The 20,126-nt window shown below is 59.5% G+C and overlaps 4 protein-coding genes across 9 annotated transcripts; 1 reads left to right on the top strand and 3 right to left on the bottom strand.

The window, feature by feature from the left end:
• Positions 1–1,208: 1,208 nt before the first annotated feature.
• COX6B2 (cytochrome c oxidase subunit 6B2) lies at positions 1,209–2,811 on the bottom strand. The gene is made up of 4 exons (XM_072818738.1): positions 2,510–2,811; positions 2,266–2,395; positions 1,496–1,596; positions 1,209–1,387 (listed from the first exon to the last, which is right to left on the bottom strand). Exons 2-4 carry the CDS (start codon positions 2,375–2,377, stop codon positions 1,334–1,336), a joined length of 267 nt encoding a protein of 88 aa, XP_072674839.1. The 5' UTR covers positions 2,378–2,395; positions 2,510–2,811; the 3' UTR covers positions 1,209–1,333.
• A 44-nt stretch (positions 2,812–2,855) lies between these two features.
• Positions 2,856–9,872, bottom strand: GARIN5B (golgi associated RAB2 interactor family member 5B). 2 transcript variants are annotated; one of them, XM_072818727.1, is made up of 11 exons: positions 9,492–9,872; positions 9,141–9,295; positions 8,800–9,058; positions 8,444–8,468; positions 8,221–8,285; positions 8,029–8,129; positions 7,883–7,935; positions 7,722–7,798; positions 5,208–7,534; positions 3,074–3,161; positions 2,856–2,984 (listed from the first exon to the last, which is right to left on the bottom strand). In XM_072818727.1, exons 1-10 carry the CDS (start codon positions 9,639–9,641, stop codon positions 3,134–3,136), a joined length of 3,240 nt encoding a protein of 1,079 aa, XP_072674828.1. In that variant the 5' UTR covers positions 9,642–9,872; the 3' UTR covers positions 2,856–2,984; positions 3,074–3,133. The 2 variants fall into 2 exon arrangements, with proteins under 2 accessions (XP_072674828.1, XP_072674829.1); XM_072818728.1 differs by having other exon boundaries at positions 9,545–9,872.
• A 1,456-nt stretch (positions 9,873–11,328) lies between these two features.
• Positions 11,329–18,488, bottom strand: IL11 (interleukin 11). 5 transcript variants are annotated; one of them, XM_072818730.1, is made up of 5 exons: positions 17,432–18,413; positions 13,070–13,242; positions 12,812–12,898; positions 12,524–12,685; positions 11,329–11,948 (listed from the first exon to the last, which is right to left on the bottom strand). In XM_072818730.1, the coding sequence occupies exons 3-5, from the start codon at positions 12,839–12,841 to the stop codon at positions 11,778–11,780; spliced, it is 363 nt and encodes a 120-aa protein (XP_072674831.1). In that variant the 5' UTR covers positions 12,842–12,898; positions 13,070–13,242; positions 17,432–18,413; the 3' UTR covers positions 11,329–11,777. The 5 variants fall into 5 exon arrangements, 3 of the variants coding, with proteins under 3 accessions (XP_072674831.1, XP_072674830.1, XP_072674832.1); XM_072818729.1 differs by lacking the exon at positions 17,432–18,413 and adding an exon at positions 14,320–14,479; XM_072818731.1 differs by lacking the exon at positions 17,432–18,413 and adding an exon at positions 13,984–14,208.
• Positions 18,489–18,574: 86 nt separating this feature from the next.
• Positions 18,575–19,868, top strand: TMEM190 (transmembrane protein 190). Its single transcript, XM_072818732.1, has 5 exons — positions 18,575–18,710; positions 18,804–18,839; positions 19,206–19,331; positions 19,412–19,496; positions 19,584–19,868. The coding sequence occupies exons 1-5, from the start codon at positions 18,653–18,655 to the stop codon at positions 19,822–19,824; spliced, it is 546 nt and encodes a 181-aa protein (XP_072674833.1). The 5' UTR covers positions 18,575–18,652; the 3' UTR covers positions 19,825–19,868.
• Positions 19,869–20,126: the final 258 nt, after the last annotated feature.

The following is a 20,126-nucleotide window of genomic DNA, read 5'->3' as shown; positions in this document are numbered from 1 at the left end:
ATCAAGGAGAGTGGGAGGAGGGAATGGAGGCAGTCCACTCAGCCCCTCCAATCATCCCACATCCTCCTGGTAATGGGACTCTGCACCATCTTGGTTTACAGCTGGGGAAACTGAGGTGCATGCAGGTCAAGAGACTTGTTCAGGGTCACCCTAAAAGTTGTTGTGATTAGTAATAGTCACCTTTGAAAAAAAAAAAAAAAATAGTCACCTTTGAACCCCAGGACTGAACAGGCCTCTTGAGACTACTTCTGGCAGAGTCTGGGTCCAGGCTGTCCCAAGAGGCTTCAGGGAGAAACTGGAAAACAATCCTCTCCCTGCCCAGGACTCAGGCCAGGCTAGAATCCTAGGGCTCTGTGCTTGTGATAAGGGTCACTCTTCAGCCTTGGCTGGGGGCGGCGGCTGGCCAGGGGGTGGAGCGATTGGACAGGTGACATTTCAAGAGGCATTTGGAATCAATGAATCTCAGCGTTGCCACCTCTGACCTTGGCTGAAGGCAGGCCCAGTGCCTGATGGGGCAGGAGCAAAGAGTTATCCAAACAGGAGCTTGGAACATCCTAGAGGAGCATTCTGGAAAAAGTGACGTGACACGTGTGTGGAGAACCACGGAAGAGACTACTCTGGCTGGGGACAGTGCTGAAAGGACAGGGCCAGGCATGTAGAAGACTGGGGGGAGGGGCTCACAGGATTAGGATGAGCTGTACTTGGAGGGACTTGGAGTTGGGCAGGGGAGTGATGGAGTGAAAAGCTGGGAGAGGGTCCAGCTGGGGTGAGAGCTGGAGAGGGAGGGTTGGGGTCAGCACTGGGGAGCACACAGAACCCCCCAGAACTTGGGAATGAAAGTTCCAAAGGAGGCTGGGGAGGTGTCCAGGCAAGAGGGGAAGAGGACCCTGAGGGCGGAGACAGAGGGCGGACTCGGTGTGGGGACAGAGAGCCAGGGGCACTCCAGCGGGCAAGCGTCGTCCATAGTCAAACAGGAACCTGGGCTGGGGGTCGCTGCCTGCTGCAGGATTGGAGCGGGGGGAGGGGGGCGTTAGGAGGGGCTGGGTTTGCTCCCGCCCTGGGGATCTCAGACCTCCCTGCATCCCAGCCCCGATGGAGAAGAAGCCTCCCTGTGTCCCCTCTCCCTTCAGAACCAGTAGTGGTAGCTGCAGGGCCCTGGATACAGGAAGGGCTTCTCCAGCACCCCCGCCAGATGCCAAGAAGAAACATCAGCAGCAACAGAGCTTTATTTGTGGCTTACAGACCGGGGAGTGGATAGCCGGGGCTGTGTCTCCGGGAGACGCGAGGATGGGGGTCAGGACGCTGACCCTTCCGAGAAGCCGCACTCAGGCCATCAGATTTTGCCTGCGAAGGTCCCTTCCTGGATCTGCTCGGTCCAGCGCTGCACCTGGGGAGGGGCCGGCGGACGGGGAGGCGGAGGGCGCCGGCTCAGCTGCACGGGGCCCTCCACCCTCGCCCCGCCGGCCGGCCGCCGGCGCCCCCTCGGCCTGCTCACCCAGCTCCTGGGGCACAGCGAGTGGAACACGCGGAAGTAATACTCGCAGGGCTGCGCGCTCTTCCCGCGGCGGCTCATTCTCTTGACACAGCGGTGGTAGTCTGCACGGTGGGGCCGGGCGGGCCGGCTCGGTGGCTCTGCGGCCCCGGCCTGGCCCCGCCTCCGCCGCCCGTCCCTCCGCGACTCAGGCACCGCCCCTGGCCAGGAGCTCGCTCCCTCCCTCCCTCGCTCGCGCGCTCTCTCCGGCTCATCCCGACCACACCAGATCAGGTCTCGCTCCCTTCACGGGAAAACCCCTCCTAGCCTTCCCTCGCCCCTCCTCCAGGACTTGGTCCCATCCCCTCCAGGCCCCGCCCCTCCACATCCAGACCGGCCCAGCATGGCCCGCCCACTCCCTCCAGATCAGGCCGCCACCTCCAGGTCTCAGTCTCTGCCCTCCAGGGCAGGCCCCGCCCCCCCACAGACAGGCCCCACCCCGCCATTGCCGGCCCACCCCCTCCAGGCCAGGCCCCGCCCCCCGGGGCCGGCCAAATCCCTCCAGAGCAGGCCCCGCCCACTCCCTGCCAGGCCACGCCCCCACGACGGCCCACCCCCTCTAGGGCTCCGTCCCGCCCACTCCCAGCCAAGCCCCGCCCCTTCGGGCCCTAGTTGCCCCCCCCCCCAACGGTCTCAGCCGCCAAGGCGGGTCCCCGACCCTCTCCCCGTCTTCAGGTGGGGCGCGCCCTTTCCTGCCTCACCCCCTCTCCCTAGCCCGGCCCGCAAGGTCTCACCCAGGAAGTTCTGGTAGCAGTTTCGGGTCTGGTTCTGGTTGGGGAAGCGCGGGTCAAAGGGCGGTGTTGACCATTTCCCCTTGGGGGTTTTCTGGGAATCAACATCCAACATCCACGGAGGCGGCAGCTCCTGCGGGGGCCGGGGAGATCCGTGGGGCTCAGGGGCGCCCTCTCTCCGACCCGCACCCAGCTCCCGGCCCCCACCCGGAAGCCCAGCCCCTGATCCCACCCGCCCTGCCCTCACCAGACTGATGCCAACGTGTCACTGGGTCGGCGGTGCTTGTGACTCCGTCCAAGGGTGCCCTTCGCTTCTGAGTCTCGGGGGTCCCAGTCCAGGAGAAACACGACCCCTGGCAGGATAGGCTGGGACCCCTGGACCGCAACCAATGGGAGCCGCGGCGCTGCAGGGGACGTTCTCCGACGCGGGCCGGGTCTGCGTGGAACCCCCTGCCTCCTCCTGCCTCCAGCCCCATGCAGCTCTTGGGGGTAGGGGGGCGCGCACACACAGGCACCCAGGCGCTACTTTTGCCGAGTCTCAGACTCAGGCTTTTAATCTCTGCGAAACTGGGCCACCCCGCCGGCTCTCCCCTGCCCCGCCCCCCACCCCCCAATATATAAACGTATAGATAGCTCTGGTCTCTACCGGAGAGGGAGCATCCCCCCGCCTGGCCTTTTCGGCACCCTGCTTCTTACGGTAGAGGTGCAAGCACTCTAGGGGCCTGTGGGGAAGAGGAAAGAGCCAGGGTGGGGTCTGAGCTCCTGGACCCCGGTGCCAGGACTGAGGCAGGGCTGTGGGGTTTCAGCCTACCTGGCCAGGCTGGGCTCCTTTGGACACTTTGGTAACTGAGATGGAGTCCTCGGAATCCTGCTATTGAGGGCTTTCCCAACTGTGCATGCTGGAGAGAGAGAGAAAGCCAAAGGGAGCTTAGGGGTCAGCATCATGCATACTCAGTAAACCCATGCAAATGGAGCGGAAGCTGGAACAGGGTCCCCACCGGCGTCTCCCTGGCCCTGGCGGACCTCCCTGGCTCCTCCCCCTCCTGCCTAGTTGCTATCAAGCTGGACTGTGGATCCTTCACACCAACATCCAAAGGCACTAATACCTCTCTCCTCTCAAGAAATGCTCTGGCACACACGTCCTACACCAACCACCAATCCATATCCCTTCTCCCCTTCCAGCAAACTGCTTGCAAAAGCTGGTCTAGGTAGGTAGGCATACAGTGTGGAGAATACACATCACATAAAATTGACCCTTGCAACCATATTAAAGTGTACAATTCAGTGGCATTAATTACATTCACCACGTTGTACAACCACAACCACTGAATTCCAGAAGTCTTATCACCCCAAAAGGAGACCCCGTTCCCAGTATGCGTTCCCTCCCCACCCCTCCCAATCCCTGCTTGGATTTGCCTGCCTTGCAAGTTTCATACAAAGGGAAGCATCCCTATGGGGCCTGTTGCATCTGGCTCCTTTGGCTCAGCATCATGTTTTCAAGGGTTGCAGCAGGTGACTCCATGCTTCCTGTGTTTCCTTAGGCCTGCCCCATTCAGGTCTTTGTTACTACCATGCAACAAATAATCCAATCTTTGCTGATAAATCCAAACACCTTTTCTCACTCCCCTCTCCCTGCACCTAGCTGTGGTATTAGACGCAGGGGCTCCCTTCCTGTGGCATTGGGGATGCCCATCTCTTACCAGTGTGCCCACCATGACTATGGTTTCCCCTTTTCCAAACACCTTGGACTCTCTTGGTCTACGCTCGCTAGTTGCAGACCTCCTCCAGTCTTATAGCTTGCAATAATTATCCATGGGCCAATGATTTCCCATCATTCTTGATACATCTGGCTACCTACCCTGCATCCTCACCAGACATCTCAGAATTAAGATGTCCAGAATGGAATTCCTGATCCTCTACCTGCCACCTGCTCCATTCACAGCCTCTCTGGCTGCTGCTGATGGCCACGACATCTCCCCAGTGTCCCAGACCCCAAGCCCTACAGTTGCCCTTGATGCCACATGGACACGCCCAACCCATGAGCCAATCTGTTGGCTCAGCCATCAGATCATCTCCAGAATCCTGCTTCTTCTCAACGCTTTCAACACCTCCCCCTCTTGTCCCAACTGATACCATCTCATGCCTGGATCACTGCAGCTGCCTCCTGCCTGTTCTCCCGCCTTCCATCCTTGCCTCCTTACTTTCTCTATGCTTGGGCCACAGAGAGCCCCTCTAACATCAGTTCCAGTCATTGTGCTCAAAGCCCTCACCCCCACCCCAGCTCACTCAGCATCAAAGCCAAAGTTCTTAAAATGGCCTGCAAGGTCCCACATGATCACCACCACTTCCATAACTTTTTTTTTTTTACTGCATTCCCTACTCTGAGGTCCCCTGGAACTCACTCCTGGTCCAAGATACTGCACACAGATATATTTGTGCCTGATGTGTGAATGGCATCCTCCTTCTTTTCCTTCAGGTCTTTCACACAAGTGACATCAGCTCACTGAGGCCCTCCTGGACCAACCAGCCCAATACTGGAGGCCACCTGCCTTCCCTCCCAGCCCCTCTACTCTGCTGTTTTCCCATGAGGCTATCACCTTGTATCACACCACGTAACTGACTTCGTTTCTATCATCAGGATTCCCAACTTCAGCCCACCTGTTATTTTGCGTGGATCATTCTTTGCTGGGGATGGGAGTGGGGGGACACCATCCTGTGTGCTGTAGGATGTGGAACAGCTACCCTGGGCTCTACGCACAAGACGGTAGGAGTGTGTACTCCCCAAATTGCTCAGTGCGGTACCCTCAGTGCTTAGAGCAAGGCCTGGCACAAGTCCACACTCACTATATCTCAAGTCCATGAGCAAAAGTGAAAAAAGAGGGCATGATCCTCTCTACCTCGCAGATAATGGCTTTGACAGAACATGTCAGCTTCGCCCCAAGTACCTGGCTGAAGGACTAAAGGCATCCAATTCATCTGTCTTCTCCCCACTGGTTGCTACGTCTGTCACACTCTCAGCTTCCAAGGGTGAGGGCAAGACCTCTGAGGACAAGTCGGTGATGGTCAGAGGGCTATGGTCTGACATCTCTTTGAGCTCCTGGGGCTCTTGAGGTACGCTGGACTCTGAGGATATCCCAGGCTCCATCTTTGAGATGGGGCTCAGTGACATGGGCGACTGGGGTGTACTCTCCCACTCTGATGCAGGCAGAGGGATGGGAGGTGGGGAGGCTGTGTCTGTGTTACGGCTGCTGGATTCCAGCTCATGGAGATAGTACACTTCGGAAGGTCCCGTTGAGTCCTGGGATGACCTCTCCACCTTTGCTTCCTGCTCTACCCAGGAATGCTTGCTCTTCTCTGCCCACTCATGCATTTTCCCCTTCACCCAGGGGCTCACCTGGGACTGCTCCCTAGCTGCCCCAGGTGCCCCCTCCAACGAGGATATCCAGCTGCGTGCTGGGGACTGCTCCTTAGCCACCCCAGGTGTCCCCTCCGATGAGGGCACCCAGCTTTGTGCCGGGGACTGCTCCTTAGCGGCCACAGGTGTCCCTTCCGATGAGGGCACCCAGCTGCGCACTGGGGACTGCTCCTTAGCCTCCACAGATGTGCCCTCCGATGAGGAGACCCAGCTGTCCAACAGGGACTGCTCTTTAGCCGCCACAGGTGTCTTCTCTGGCGAGGGCACCCAGCTACGCACTGGGGACTGCTCCCTAGCTGCCACAAGTGTCTTCTCTGGTGGGGGCACCCAGGTGTGCACTGGGGGCTTCTCCTTAGCCACCACAGGTGTCTTCTCTGGGGGGGGCACCCAGGTGTGCACTGGGGGCTTCTCCTTAGCCACCACAGGTGTCTTCTCTGGTGGGGGCACCCAGGTGTGCACTGGGGGCTTCTCCTTAGCCACCACAGGTGTCTTCTCTGCTGGGGGCTCTTTATGGGGCTTGGTGGGCACCGTACTCTCTGTTGGCATGGCAGACACCTGGGCGACCGAGAGCCAGGAGGGCAGACGGACTACAGGTGGTCTCTGGGGCGGCTCTTTGGAGTTGGCCATGATAATCAGCTTGGCAAGGGTGAGCCCCTCCACTGAGAAGGGCCTGCTCTGCTCTTCCGGGGGTCCCTCAATGGTCAGCTCCTCAGTCTTGAGCCACTTGTGCTGCTGCCTCATCTCCTTGGACTTGAAGCCAGGAATGTCCAGAGCCCTCTCCTCCTTCTTCCTCTGCACTTTGTCTTCCAACCAGCTCCTGCCTTTCAGGCCGTCCACGTTGATCTCATGGGCTTTGCTGATCACCACCTCCGATGACTCCCTCTCTGTGGTAGTGAAAGGCAGCTCCAGGGAGGTTTTCTTGGTCCTCGTCTCTACCAGGTCCATCTCATGGGTGCTTACAAACATCATGGGCTCTGGCATCCCTTCTCGCTTGCTTCTCTTAGGCACATTCCTCATAGAACCTAATCTGGGCAACATGCCCAAATCAACCTCATCCAGGGTCCCCTGGTCCTGAGTGGGAGAGATCAGAGCCCTCTGAGATGGCGTAGGGAGGAACAAAGATTTCCTGTTTCGGACAGTGTGGGGCGCAGTCTTTGGGGGCAAAGCAGGTATGGGTTGGGCCTTCTGAGATAGGACAGGTATGGCTGTAGCCTTCTGTGGAATAGCCAACCCAGGTGGGGCCTTCCGAGATGGGACAGATACAACTGGGGCCTTCCGGGAAATGGCTGGTGCAGGTGGGGCCTTCCGGGCTGAGCCGTGTATTGTGGGGGCCTTCTGGGAAGTAGCCAATGCAGGGGGCACCTTCCGAGACGGGCCCCGTGTGACAGGTGCCTTTTGAGAAGCAGCAGGTGCCACTGGGACCCTCCGGGATGGGCCAGCACCAGTTGAGGTCTTCTGGGTTGGAGCATGCGCTGCCGAGACCTTCTTGGATTGGTCAAGGATGAATGGAACCTTCCAAGAGGTAGCACGGATAGACTGGGTCTTCTGGGAGGGTGGCAGCCGCTGCCTCTGCCCAGATCCCGGGACCCGGGGCCTTTCCTTGTGCTTGCGGAAGGAGGAGTAGGGGGCACGGAGGTAGAAGGCCGGAGGGCCTGGGGCTGGGGAAAAGGAGGAAGATGACAGCGTGCTGGAATCAGGATCTATCAGGTGTTCGATATCCTGCTGCCACAGGTACGGGTCCAAGTTTTCATAGGAGCCCGCCAAGGAAGGACCAGCGCTCTCCTCCGAGATACAGCGTACAGGGGTCTCAACTAGACCTCCCAGGACTGTGCCCAGGTCAGAGTCAGAAGAGCAAGGCTGGAGATAGGTCGAAGAAAGACGAAGAACCATCAGGACCAGGGGAGGCTCTGAGACCCAGGCCCCAGCCCCTCCTCCTTCAGACCCAGGAGTCCAGGCTCCAGCCCCTCCTCCCTCAGACCCAGGAGTCCAGGCCTCTAGCCCCTCCTCCCTCAGACTAAGAGTTGGGTCCCCAGTAAATAGCTGCCTTAGAAGAGGACTGTGTGTGGTTGATGGTATTGGAAATGATGCTGAAGATGGTACGGATGGTGATGCTGGGCTTCTCTGGGTGGAAAGAAAACAGTCTGAGCTTTCAGGGGAAGGGCTAGAACCTTGGGGGTCCATACATAGAGGGGGTGGCATACTTACCGGAAATCTGGATTTGGGTCTGAGATCTGTCTGGGTGGAGGTGTGGTTGGGACCTGTGGGAGCAATGTGATGTGACTCTGATGGCATCTGCACCAGGGTCCTCACCCTTCCCCTGCCTCCCTTCGGGAGCGAGACCCTAAGCTTACTTTTCTGCAGATTTCTTTTTAGCTTTAGCATGCTCCATCTGTGACCATATGAGAGGCACAGAATCGCCCACAGCCTGAGACTTGAATTTGCGCTTGAGAGTCTGGCAGTGAGAGGAGAGATATAGGGCAGTCCAGAGGCTCAGCACCTCCAGCCCCCACCCCTCAGCAGCCAGGCCAGCCTGGCCTGCTCACCTTGGCCTTCTTCTGTCTCTGAGATGCCAGCAACTTGTAAGGAAAGGTGGGCTCGACAATCATGACTGCAGAGGAGAGGGGGCTTTGAGTCAGGGTCCTTGACAGGAAGGATGCAGGGAGTTGTGCAAGGGGCTTGGCCAGTGGAGGGGGGGAGGTGTGACCATGCCTAGTGCAGGAGAAGCTGAGAAGCAGGGAGAGCCTGATGGACACTGAGCCTGCTCACCTGAACGTTTGGACTGTGGCTGGGCCTGTGGACAGGGAGGGAGGGCAGTCAGGAGGGCTGGCCTCCTCCTGGTTTCCACATCTCTGTTGCCTACCCAGGCCAGGACTCCAGGATCTCAGCCCAACCTCCTGCCAGGACTCAAGGGTCCTGTCCTCTGCTCCTGCAAACCCTGGAATTTAGTCCCCCAGGCCCCTCCTCCCTCAGACCCAGGAGTCCAGCTCCCAGCCCCTCCTCTGTCATCCAGGAGTCCCAAGGCCACCACCCTTAATTCTTGGGATTCTGCATTTCAGGCTGTTGGTCTTGGCTCTGAATTCTAAAACCATAGCTGCCCCCAGGGGCTGGAGGGCAGTGCCCACCTGGAGGCGCCAGGTGGAGGCAGGAGGTACAACATGGGCCAGGTCCGTGGTGGGTGTATTCAGAGTCCTGGGGGCCCAGGTTGTGGCAGGCTCCTGGAGCAGGTTGATGAGACGGATCCAGCGGTCAAACAGGAAGCCAACCTCTTTATCAGGGGCGTCCAGCTCCAGGTAGTAGTAGCGGCCCGTGACCAGGCGCAGTTTCAGACGCCAGGCAGACAGATCATGCACGTAGAGGTGAGCCAGGTCCAGCGGGAGCATCCTGGGGCAGGGGGCAGAAGATGGAGATAGTAGAGCAGGAGATGGGACAGGGCAGGGGCAGATTCGTGGGGGGATGCTGGCACCTGGTGAGGACGAGGTTGGAGCACTCCTTGCCCTCTGGGGGCTGAGCGATCAGCAGGATGTCAGGCAGTACCAGGCCTGGCAGGGAGGCGGCCACACCCATGGTCAGGCGGTTGGTTCTGTGGTGCACGTACACGGGGGCCCCTCGATTGGTCACCTGGGGGGCAGGGAGAGGGGCTGGGACCACTCCTTTCTCCTGTGCTCCTCTGGTATCCCCAGCCCAAGCCCCCTGCCAGCTAAGCCCCCCCACCCACCGCTGCCCTGTGCTTGTCTGGGTTACAATCCCCCCAGCTCTGGGGGGGTCTCAATCCCCCCCTGCCCCGCTCCTCCCCAGGGTGCAGGAAGCTGGGGACCTGGACAAAGTTACTCTCGAACATGGGCAGCGGGCGGAGGGGCAGGTACTCGCCCTTCTGGAGGGTCTTCTGCAGCTCGCCCAGAGTGGGGACCCATTTTGAGGGGCCCTGGAATGGCTCCATGCGCCTCATGTTCCGAAAGCGGTTCATGGCATCTGGAGAAAAGACGAGTCACCACGGACACAGAGTCAGGGGCCCAGGTGCCTGGGTGCATGGCCTGCCCTGTGTCCCCCAGCCCACTGGGCCTGGCCCTTTGGGCTTCACAGGTGCGGGGAGCTCAGGGGCTGCAGAGGGTGGAGCTTCCCTAGGGCTTGGCCAGGCCCTTCAGGGAGGGGGGGGCGGTCAGCCCTGGCCTGGGGGAGGAGCCTTCTGGTGGACAGGCTTTGTGACCTCATCAGACACGTGTAGGACTCTTTCTGGGAACTCTCTGGGGGGCATGCACTCCCTTCTGCTCCAGGTTGTGGCCTAGAGTCTTGAGGGCTGGAGTGTGTGAATCAGAAGTCCCCACTCCGGACCCAAACTAGTGGAAACCCTTGGAGGGGAAGGAGGGGCTGTCTTGGATAATTAACCAGAGTTTCTGACTCTTAAGAAGGGAGGCTCTGAGTACAGCTCCAACTCACCACTGACCTTTCTCTAGTAAGACTTGAGTAAGACCCATATCTTCCACTGGGCCTCAGTTTCCCCAGATGTCACTGATTTGTGTCTGTGGCAACAACTGCTGAAACATGGGTTATAAAGGGATGTACATGCACTTTGGAATGAGCCAGACCTCTGGCAGAATCACAGGTGTCTCTCCCTAGCCATGTGACCTTAACAAGGGCCACCCCCCCTCCAGCCTCATCTGTAAAGTGGGGCATAATGGAACATTCAGGGGATCAAGTGAGTAAAACCTCACACTTGAGGCACAGCCCAGAGCAGGCACTCAGTGGGCAATGACCCTTCTTCTGAGGGCTTATTTGAGGGGAAGGGGTTGACTGATATTCTGTCATTCTAAAAAGTATATATATATATATTTTAAGTGTCATGTAAACTAGGTGGTCATGATAGAAATTCTGGATTATACAGACAAGTGCAAATAATAAAAGTCACCCATAACTCCACCCAGCCTTCCACCCTAAAGGGACCACTGTCAACATTTTGGTGCATTTTCTTCTAGGACTTACTATTATTTTTTTTAAAGATTTGTAATTTTTTAAAAAAGATTTTATTTATTTATTCATGAGAGACAGAGAGAGAGAGAAGCAGGCTCCCTGCAGAGAGCCCGACGTGGGACTTGATCCCGGGACTCCAGGATCACAACCTGAGCTGAAGGCGGTGCTAAACTGCTGAACCACCCAGGCTGCCCCATTTTTTTTTTATTTTTTTTATAAGTAAACTTCATGCTCAATGTGTGGCTGGAACTCCTGAGATCAAGAGTCACATGCGCTACTGAGCCAGCCAGGTGCCCCATATTCTAGGACTTCTAAAAACATCTATATATCTATCCATCCATCCATCTATCCATCCAAACACAAAATGGGAATCGTGCAGTGTTTACTAACTTCCTTTCTCTCTGCCTTAATGGCGCCTCTGTGGCATCCCCTCTGCCTGGCTAATGGAATTCCATCACTTGGACAGGTGTAATTTATTAAACCATCCCTCATTGTTGGACATCTAGGCTGTTACTGATTTGCTGTTGTGAACATTGCCATGATGAACAATGTCAAATTTGCACACATACTTTGTCACATACAAGTATTGTAGGTCATAGGATGGCTTTCTGGAACCTTCCATTGCTCCAGAAACCCCAGTGTCAAGTACCCCGTCCCAGCCCTCAGAGAAATCGCCTCTAAGTGGATGTGTTTGACAAATTTAATTCCCCCTTCTCCATCTTACAAAGGTTTCTCACATTTTTGTACAAAAACCCAGACTTCCTTTCCCTTCCCTCCCCACCCCAACATAAAAAGTAATTGTTTAATAAATAATATAGGTTCTTGCCCAGGCCCAGAAGGTTGAGGGACAAGGAAACACTGTGGCCAGACTTCTTAAGAGATTCAAGAATCCAGGACTCCAGTTCCCTGCCCCTTTGGTCCTCAAGTCCACCTGCCTCCCACCCACCCCCTTAAATAAATAAGTATAAATAAGGCACAGATACCCCCCCTACTCTGCCCTGGTCTCCTGGAGTGACTGTCTCTATTTAGGGGGAGAAAAAGAGAGGGTGTCTTCTGGCTGCCATGCCCCCAGTCCCAAAATAAATAAATAAATAAGATGTGGCATTGAAGGACATTGATGGTTCTGGGTGGCAGGTCACAGCCGAGTCTTCAGCAGCAGCAAGCCCCGCACAGCCCAGTCAAGGGTCAGGTGCAGCCCCCCAAGAATGGCATGGGCTGCCCGGATGCCTCCCCAGGCTGAAGCCGGGGGGGCTAGCGGGGGAGCTGGTGGGTCTGGGGGTGCTTGGGGTAAGGCCAGGCGGGACATCTGTTGGGAGAGAACAGAAAGTTAGCAATAGGTCTGGGGTGCATTGGGGGTCCTGGGAAGTGGTGTTTGGAGCCTCTACTGAATGGGGTCTTGGGGAGTCCAGGCTACATCCTCCCGTAGTGTCTCTAGCTTGTGAGGTATGGTTTCTGAATGGACAGTTCTCAGCATGTTGGAGACGTGAGGTCTCTCCTATCCAAGCTCAGGAATTCATGGGTGAGGGCTAGGGTCTCAGAACTGGGAGCTGGACTTTGAGGTCCAGAACTATCTGAAGTTTTCTGATCTCAGAGTCCTTGGGTCTAGGATTTTAGCAGTCAGGGTTTGGAGGTCCTGAGGGCTAATGACCAGCATCTGAGGTCTTAGGGACTCAGAGCTCAAGGTGTGGGGTCTTCTCATTTGAGACCTCAGGGTCTAGGTTCTTGAGGTCTGGAGATAGCAGAGCCAGGGTCTCCAGGCTGCCTTAGGTCAGGGTCTGGGGGTCTCGGGGCCAACAGGATTTGAGGGACAGGGGCAAGGGTCTCAGAGCAGGTCTCGGGTTTCAAGTCTAGGTGTCAGGTCTGGGAGCTGAGGTGTCCTACCAGGAGCTGCAGCCGGCGCAGCAAGCGGTCCAGCCGGGCCTGCAGGGCACCCAGCTCTGGCTCCAAGGTCCGCAAGGAAGGGCCCCCCGCCCGGCGCAGCCATTGTACATGCCGCAGGTAGGAAAACAGGTCCGCCCGCAGTCGTGTCAGCACACCTGGGAGCTAGGACACAGGGTATGCGGGCATCAGGGAATACCTGCCACTGCCTGGCCCCAATCTCCCATGCACACCCCACCCCCCCACTGCCCAGATCTCACCTTTGCCCCTATCCAAGCTCCCTTCCCTTACCTGTAGGGCTCCCAGCGCCCCTGCACTCATGGCCAAGGTGGGAAGAGAGTCCAGGTTGTGGTCTCCGTCGGCTGGAAATTTGTCTCTCTGCGGGGGCAAAGAAGCCTTGAGGGGGACCCTGCCCAACTCCAAGGGTCTCTCCATCCTCCAGACAGGCCCCAAACTCCTCCCTCCCCTCCGACTCTGCCACCGTGGTAGCCCAGAAGCCCTCCCCGCTCTTGGTCCCCGTCCCAGCCCGGCCCCTCCAGCCTCTCCTACCAGCTGTGCAGCCAGCTGCCGGGTGTCCGCCAGGAGGGAGCGGGTCAGGAGGACGGCGCTGTCCAGCTCAGCCCGAGGGTCTGGGGAGGCCCGTGGGGGGCCAGGAGGTGGCCCCGGGGCAGCAGCTCTATCTGGCCACAGGCTCAGAGCGACCAGGACCAGGCAGCAAACACCTGGGGGCGGGAGGAGGCCGAGAGCTCAGACCGGACTGGTGGGTCTGAGGCGGGAGGGACTGGGGGTCTAGAGTCCCAAGGTGGAGCGCCCGCGGCAGGTCGCAGGCCCGGGGCGGGCTTCTTTCTCCCTCTCCGGCTCTGGCTGCCCCGCCCGTCGGAGCAGACGCGGCCCGGGGCGGGTAGACGGGCCGGGCGTCTCCCGTCCGCCCCCGGACGCCGGAATCTGGGCCCCGGGGCGGGGCATGAGGGGGGGAGGCACAGGCCAGAACCTGCCCCCTCCCCGGGCCTCGGGAGCCCGAGCTGGAGCTAGAGCTGGGTTAGGAGACCCGGACGGGCAGGGGCCCAGACCCCTTCCTGGGAGGCACCCCTGCCCCCTAGCGGGCCGCAGGAGGCCCGGCCGAGGTGCCGGGGACGCCCACGGAGCACACCTGGGCGGGGAGAGGCAGCGGCTCGGGCGCCGAGCGGGACCCGGCGGCGGCGCAGGACTTGGGGGCTCCGGCCCGCGCGCTTCTCCCCAGCCCATCCCCCGCCGCCCCGCCCACCCCCGCGCCCGCCAGCCAATCAGCGCCCCCCGGGCCGCCCCGCTCCCGCATCACACCCCCAGCCCGCCCCCCGGGCCCTCCCCCGCCGCTGTCTGCCGGTCGGTCCGCACGGTCTGGCTGTCCCGTTCCTGTCTTGCACCGCGGTCTCTCTTCCTCTCCTCCCCCTGACTGAGGTCGGTGCTCTGGACTTGGCGCTCACCTCCTGGGGCTCTCTGCCTCCGTTTCCCTCCCGGAACCTCTCTGTCGGGAGGAATGGGGGTCCCGGGCCCTTGGGGGGTCGGTCACCTCCCGGCCTCTGTCTGTCTGGGGGTCCCCATCTCCCTCGCTCTGCCCTGCGCGCCTCTCGGCGTCTGAGATTCGTCCTCCCGTCTCTTCTCCGGGCCTCCTGCTTTCTCGGAATCTCCTTCCTCTCTGTCTCTGCCTCCCCGTGGCTCCCTCTCTGTCCGCTGTGCCAGTCTGCTCCCCACCCTCCTCGCCACGGTCCCTCCCTCCTCCCTTCCTGTCCCCCCCACCCCATGAACTTGAACCAACTTACTGTTCATGTCCCCACAGGGCAAGTGTTCCCCAGGGCAGGGGGCAGGGAGCTGGGGGCCTTTAACCCTTCCCTGTCCGCTGCCGTTGGGGAGCCCTGGGGGTCAGCTGGGCCTCGGCCTGGGGAGGGGAGGCATGTGCGTGTGAGCAGCGAGGGCCGTGGCAGTGAGGGAGTGTGTACGCCTGGGGGGTTATATAGGGGGCCAGGGCGGGCGGGCGGGGGGCAGGCGGCAGGGGAGGGCGGCCTGACACATCCTGACTCACCCTCCCTGCCTGCCTTTTCCATTCAGACAGAGCCGGCTGCCTCGCAGGGCTCACGCTGCCTTGCTCAGAGGAGGGCACAGAAGGAAAAGTTGGAAAAGTTGAAAAGAGAAAGGGGGGGGGTGGTCGGAGAGGGGCTGGTGAGGTCATTGGCGTCCCCTCCCTCCACCTCCTGGGCCCAGGCCGCCACAGGGGCAGACACCCGCGGCTGGAGAGCTGGGGCCCGGCTGTGGGCTGTGGGCAGGGGGTCTGCGGTCAGGGGGTTGGCTGGACCGGACAGACTGAGAGGAGGGGAGGCTGGGGGAGAGCTGGGGACAGGGCCACAGGACACAGGCCTGGGGACATGGATGAGCGAGGCAGAGAGACTCCAAGGGACAGAGAAAGCGAGCGGAGGAGAGTGTGAGACCCGAGCAAGAAGACAGAGACGCTTGGAGAGATGAGGGGGACCCTGGGACAGAGACAAGAGTCTGAACTGCAGAGATAGAGATGACACACGGAGAAATGGGCACACCAAGCAGACACATTGCAGGAGCAGAGAGACACCAGGAGAAAAAGGGACAGATTGTTGCAGGCTTAGAGGGGAGGCAGGCAGCAGGTGACAAAGCTGCAGAGGCCCCAGGATATGTAGGCACACAGAGATGGAGGTGCTGAGCCATGGCGGCAGTGATGGGCAGAATCTGCAGTGGGGGGGGAACAGCAGAGACAGGGGACTGAGAGAGCGTGAGAAGCCCAGATGAGGTGGGACCTTGCACAGGTGCTGTTGCACCCTCTCTGTGCCTCAGTTTCCTTATCTGTGAAATGGGGATAACCCAGCAGCCGTTCCACCCATCCACACACACACCCCAACACCTGGGTAAGGATGAGTTCCCTCGTGTAAGGCACAGGGTCAGCTGTCAATATAAACAAATATGAGCCATTGCAATTCTCTTCCTTGATTTTTATTAACACATGCAGGGAGACCCAGAGAAGGATGTAATATCCAGTGTGAGAGCTGGAGATGGTGAATGAGCAGGCATGATAATGAGGGTGACAGACACAAGAAGAGAGCGGCTCGGCCAGGGAGTGGAGACAGGAACAGGGCAGAGGTAGCAGTACACTGCACGGGACACCAGAGCAGGAGAGGGAGACATGCTGACAGCGGGGGTGGGGTGGGGTGGGAGGACAGCATTGCAGACAGAGGCATCGGGATGAGCACCAAGTCCACTGAGCAGAGCCAGTGAGGGACCAGGTCCAGAGCCTCATCCCCAGAAGGATCTCCCCTCCTAGTGAAAGACGGGATGGGAGTAAGAAGAAAAAGTGACACAGATTTCTAAGGGTCCCCCTGCAGGCCCTCTCCTGGCCTTCAAAACTGCTGAGCTGGCAGGGGGGCTCCAGGGATGAATGAGGGCTAAAGTCCTCCACCTCCCATTCCCCACCACTGGGGGAGGGTGACTGCTCAAGTCCCTGGGGAGGTGAGGTCACAGCCCCCCCATGGTGGGACATGACCTCATTGCCTCAGGTAAGAGCACGCTCTCTCGGTCTGTCATGGCCACCCCTTCCAGGGCCCCCCAGGGGCCCTCCCCAGCTCCTGCTCTACTCCCGCAGGGACCCAGGCCTCTGACCACTGGGTCTCCGCCCCTCAGGGGGCCTGTTTCCGGCTGAGTCAGCGTGGGGGGGCCTGAGGCTGCGTCAGTGAGGGGAGAACTGACGTAGCCCCCCCCCCCAGACCGGCGGGGCCAGCCAAGGTGACTCAGGCCACCAGCCTGGGGGATGGACTGGCCTGAGGGGATGGGGACTGGGCCTGGGGCCAGTCTGAGAGCAACAATAGGGATCATGCAATGGCAGCCCCTTCCACTGGGAACCTGGGGGGCCACCCCAGACCCTGAACCCCCAGCCTCCTCCTCCTTCAGACCTTGATGTCAGGTGTCCACGCCCTAAACCCTGGTTCCCAGGTGGAGAAAAAGGTGTGGCCATTCTGCTGTTTGGGGAATGCTCTACTGGAAAGGTCAGGAGTCTGGGGCCGGGCCAGTGTCCTGGCTGGTGCCTGTCCCCCTGGATTATCTTGCCTTGGCCCGCACCCTGGGGCCGTGGGGTCATCTTTCCCCATCTTCCATCTTCCCTGGCTTCAGGAGGCTGAGGGAGACTGGGTGAGTGCGAGGCAGGAGGTCAGGGATTACGCAGGACCCTGAGTCTTCAAGACAGGGATGCGGCTTAGATTATTTCCTTTGCTAGAAGAGCAAGAAGGGATGGGGGACAGACACTGACAGGCAGGATTGGGGAGTCACAAAAAGTGGCAAGATGACACCAACAAACGGAAAGGGACCAGAGCACAGACATCCAGAGTGAGAAAAAGACAAGGATGCAAAACAATGTGATCTATAGACACACAAAGAAGCTCAGAGGCTCAGAGACAAGGCTCGGGAGACCCAGTGCTGGGGTGGTCACAAACATTGGTAAGATGCTGCTGGGATACGAGCCAGGAGCAGGGGTCCTGGCTCATGTGCTGCCCGTGGGCAAGGGAAGACTGGCTGGTGTGAGGTCAGCAGGTCCGAGGCTGTGTGTGTCCGTCTGTCTGTCCCTGGGGGGTCCTGTCTGGCCTCTAGGGGGTGACGGGGCAGGCAGGCCGCAGAAGCAGCCCAAACCTGTCATTAGCGGTGAGGGCCGTGAGGGCGGGGGGGGGGGCCCCCCCAGTCCCAAGCCGAGGTCCAGGGCCCGGCAGCCCCGCCCCCCACCCCCTCCTTGATCCCTGAGGAATCCCGGGAATTGCGAAGTGGGTCCAGATGATGTTGACACAGGAAATGGTCATCAGCTGCTGGCCTCAGCCTCACAACCCCTATGACCCCCCACCCCCGGCCCCCTGCTGAGCCCCCTCTAACCTGTGTCATCTCTGACGGAGGCAGCCCAGGGCCACTCAGCTCCCACCAGGATGTTTACAAGAGATGCGCAGAGCGGGAGTCAGACTCACAGGGCTTCTTGAGAAATGGGGTCTGGACTCCTGGACAGCTGCCCTCAGACCTGGTCTTTGGCCTCCTCCTCCCTCAGACACAGGGGTCTGGGCCCCCAGCCACCTCCTCCCTCAGACCCAGGGGTCCCAGCCCCAAGTCCTTCCCCACTCAGACCCTGGAGTCCAGACCCCCAGCCTCCTCCTTCAGACCCAGGAGTCCAGGCCCTCAGCTCCCTCCTCCCTCAGACCCAGGAGTCCAGGCCCCCAGCCCCTCCTCAGAAATCCAGCCCCCAAAGCCACACTGCCCCCCTCTTCACTGTACTACAAAGTTGAATGAAGGTTCACCTGAGAGGACTAGGAATCATGGTCCCAACCCAGCCCCTCTGAGGGGAAACAAATGGTGACCTTGAGGGCCTCCACGTGGACCCCTGGACCCCTCTCCCCATTTGTGGGTGGAGAGACAGGCCTCAGGGAAGGTCTTCCTGCCCATGAGCCACCCTCCCATATCCATGGGCCCTTACACATCCCCCATCCATTCTCCACTGGGAGGCCTGGAGTGCTTTTGGGACAAGAGGACTCCTGAGCAAGTGCTCTGACCTCTGGCCCAACCCCCACTTCCCCTGTGTCCTCCCAGGCCACCGGGTCATTAGTGGGGGGTCCTTCCTAACAATGGGGCTCAGTGAGCCTCAGGCCCCCCCAACACGCCCTGGTTGCTAGGGGGAAGACCCTGGCAACGATGTCTCAGGAGAGCTGCCCGCAGGCATCAGGTTACTAAGCAGAGGGATTCTCTGGCAGTAAGGTCTCCCAGGCCCCTGTCTTTGGGTCCCCTGGTTGGCAAGCAAGAGGTGCCTTAGACCACCACCTGCTTTCTGCTCAAGCCGATAAGGAGGCTCCTTTGATGCCCAGGCCCCCTCCCCCACCCCCATGGACCTTTCCGCCTGGTTGCTAAGGAAGCAACTTCTTAACAACCAGGCATGACCAGGCCAGTGTGACCCCCTCCTTCCTTCTCCCCCACTGCTCAGGTGGCTCCCTAGCAACAGAATTTAGAACCTTGAAAGCTGGGTGGGCAGGTGGGCGGGGCCCCGCTGGTTGCTGGGGTGATGGCCTTCAGGGTCTGTCCCCACAGAGGCCCCAGGGGTCTGGGGGAGGCAACATGGTGGCCTCTGGGATCCCAGCTTTGAGCCTTTTCCTGCTGATGCAGGGCTCAGTAGGTAAGGGGGATGAAGTGAGGGTCCAAGAGCTGGGCAGGGAGCCTCCTCAGCCTCCATACAGCCTCCTCTAACACCAATCCTTTTTCTTCACAGATGGGAATGGAATCCAGGGATTCTTCTATCCATGGAGTGAGCAATGAATTAAACCTTGGTCTCCCAAGGACAGGGAGCCCAGACTAGACTCTTGGGTCTAAGGGGAATAGGGCCTGGAGGCCAGAACTCCTGGGTCTGAGGGAAAAGGAGGCTAGGGGCCTGGATCCCGGATCTGAGGAAGGAGGGGCCTGGGGGACTGGATTCCTGGGTCTGAGGGAGGAGGGGCTGGCAGCCTGGACTCTGGGGCCTGAGGGAGGAAGCTCTGGGGGCCTGGACTCCTGGGTCCTGCACAGATTAGTAGGACCAGGCAGGCAGGCCTGGAGTCTGACTTTGGGACCCTGGCATTCTGAGGCCTTCGGGACAGACTCTGTGACATAGCTGCCACTTGTGGTTTGTCCCAAGGCTGTGAGGGAGATGTGTGGGACCGGGAGAGCTGTGGGGGCCAGGCCGCAATCGAGAATCCCAATCTCTGTCTGCGTCTACGCTGCTGCTACCGTGATGGGGTCTGCTACCACCAGCGGCCAGATGGTGAGTGCCTGGAGGTGGGGTCCCTGGGGCAGGACTGGCCACTGAGACTCCCAGGTCTCAAACCTGCCTCTTTTGTTCAGAAACTATGCGGAGGAAGCATATGTGGGCGCTGGGCTGGACATGTGGAGGCCTCCTCTTCCTAATCTCCAGCATCTGCTTGTTCTGGCAAGTGGCGTTGGGGCTTGGGGTGGGCACCCGTACCCCAGGGGAGCAGTCAGCCTGGTTAGGGCTGAGTGTGTACCCTCCTCCCAGGTGGGCCAAGCGCCGGGACATGCTGCACCTTCCAGGGTTCTTAAAGGGCAAATGTGACCTGTCGAGGACCGTCTCTCTGTTATCCAAGGACCGGGGGACTCTGAGTGATAAAAAGACATCTGCGGGCAGCGTGCCAACCTCCCTTCCTACGGAGGGGAACGCGGATGTGTCAGGAGCCACTGAAGGGGAAGGGACGACAGAAGGGGGTGAAGAAACAGAAGGTGGAGAGGACGAAGATTAGGGGCACCCCTGGGGGGACCCCACAATACAGATATAGCATATGGACGTGTGGTGTCTTTTCTCAGAACCATGGGAACAGGAGGGACCTGAGCTCTGGGGCAAGGTGTGTGTGTGTGTGTGTGTGTGTGTGTGTGTGTGTGCACGTGCGCGAGTGTGTTGTGTGCAAGCAGGGGCCAGGGAGCTGAGCTGTGATCATGGGGTTCAGGGCCGAATGAGGTCTGAAAACAGGGCGTGCTGAGTACATGGGTGGTGGCCTGGACCAGGGTGCATACTGCAGCTATGGGGCCATGACTTGTTCCCTTC

Source organism: Canis lupus, assembly GCF_048164855.1.
Source record: "Canis lupus baileyi chromosome 1 unlocalized genomic scaffold, mCanLup2.hap1 SUPER_1_unloc_2, whole genome shotgun sequence".
Lineage (NCBI taxonomy): Eukaryota > Metazoa > Chordata > Mammalia > Carnivora > Canidae > Canis > Canis lupus.
Note: the sequence above shows the minus strand (reverse complement) of the source record. Positions and strands in the feature narration are given on the sequence as shown.

Coding starts and splice junctions, on each gene's coding strand:
- IL11 (XM_072818729.1), bottom strand. Junction 12,686..12,811: donor GGGCGCTGGGAGCCCTACAG/GTAAGGGAAGGG, acceptor CCTGTGTCCTAG/CTCCCAGGTGTGCTGACACG. Junction 11,949..12,523: donor TGCGCCGGCTGCAGCTCCTG/GTAGGACACCTC, acceptor CTCTCCCAACAG/ATGTCCCGCCTGGCCTTACC.
- COX6B2 (XM_072818738.1), bottom strand. CDS start 2,377: ATGTTGGATGTTGATTCCCAGAAAACCCCCAAGGGGAAATGGTCAACA. Junction 1,597..2,265: donor CTGCTACCAGAACTTCCTGG/GTGAGACCTTGC, acceptor CCCACCGTGCAG/ACTACCACCGCTGTGTCAAG. Junction 1,388..1,495: donor CGCTGTGCCCCAGGAGCTGG/GTGAGCAGGCCG, acceptor GCCCCTCCCCAG/GTGCAGCGCTGGACCGAGCA.
- GARIN5B (XM_072818727.1), bottom strand. CDS start 9,641: ATGAACCGCTTTCGGAACATGAGGCGCATGGAGCCATTCCAGGGCCCC. Junction 8,286..8,443: donor GCCACAGTCCAAACGTTCAG/GTGAGCAGGCTC, acceptor TCTCCTCTGCAG/TCATGATTGTCGAGCCCACC. Junction 3,162..5,207: donor GCCTTTAGTCCTTCAGCCAG/GTACTTGGGGCG, acceptor CTCTCTCTCCAG/CATGCACAGTTGGGAAAGCC.
- TMEM190 (XM_072818732.1), top strand. CDS start 18,653: ATGGTGGCCTCTGGGATCCCAGCTTTGAGCCTTTTCCTGCTGATGCAG. Junction 18,840..19,205: donor GGGATTCTTCTATCCATGGA/GTGAGCAATGAA, acceptor GTTTGTCCCAAG/GCTGTGAGGGAGATGTGTGG. Junction 19,332..19,411: donor CTACCACCAGCGGCCAGATG/GTGAGTGCCTGG, acceptor TCTTTTGTTCAG/AAACTATGCGGAGGAAGCAT.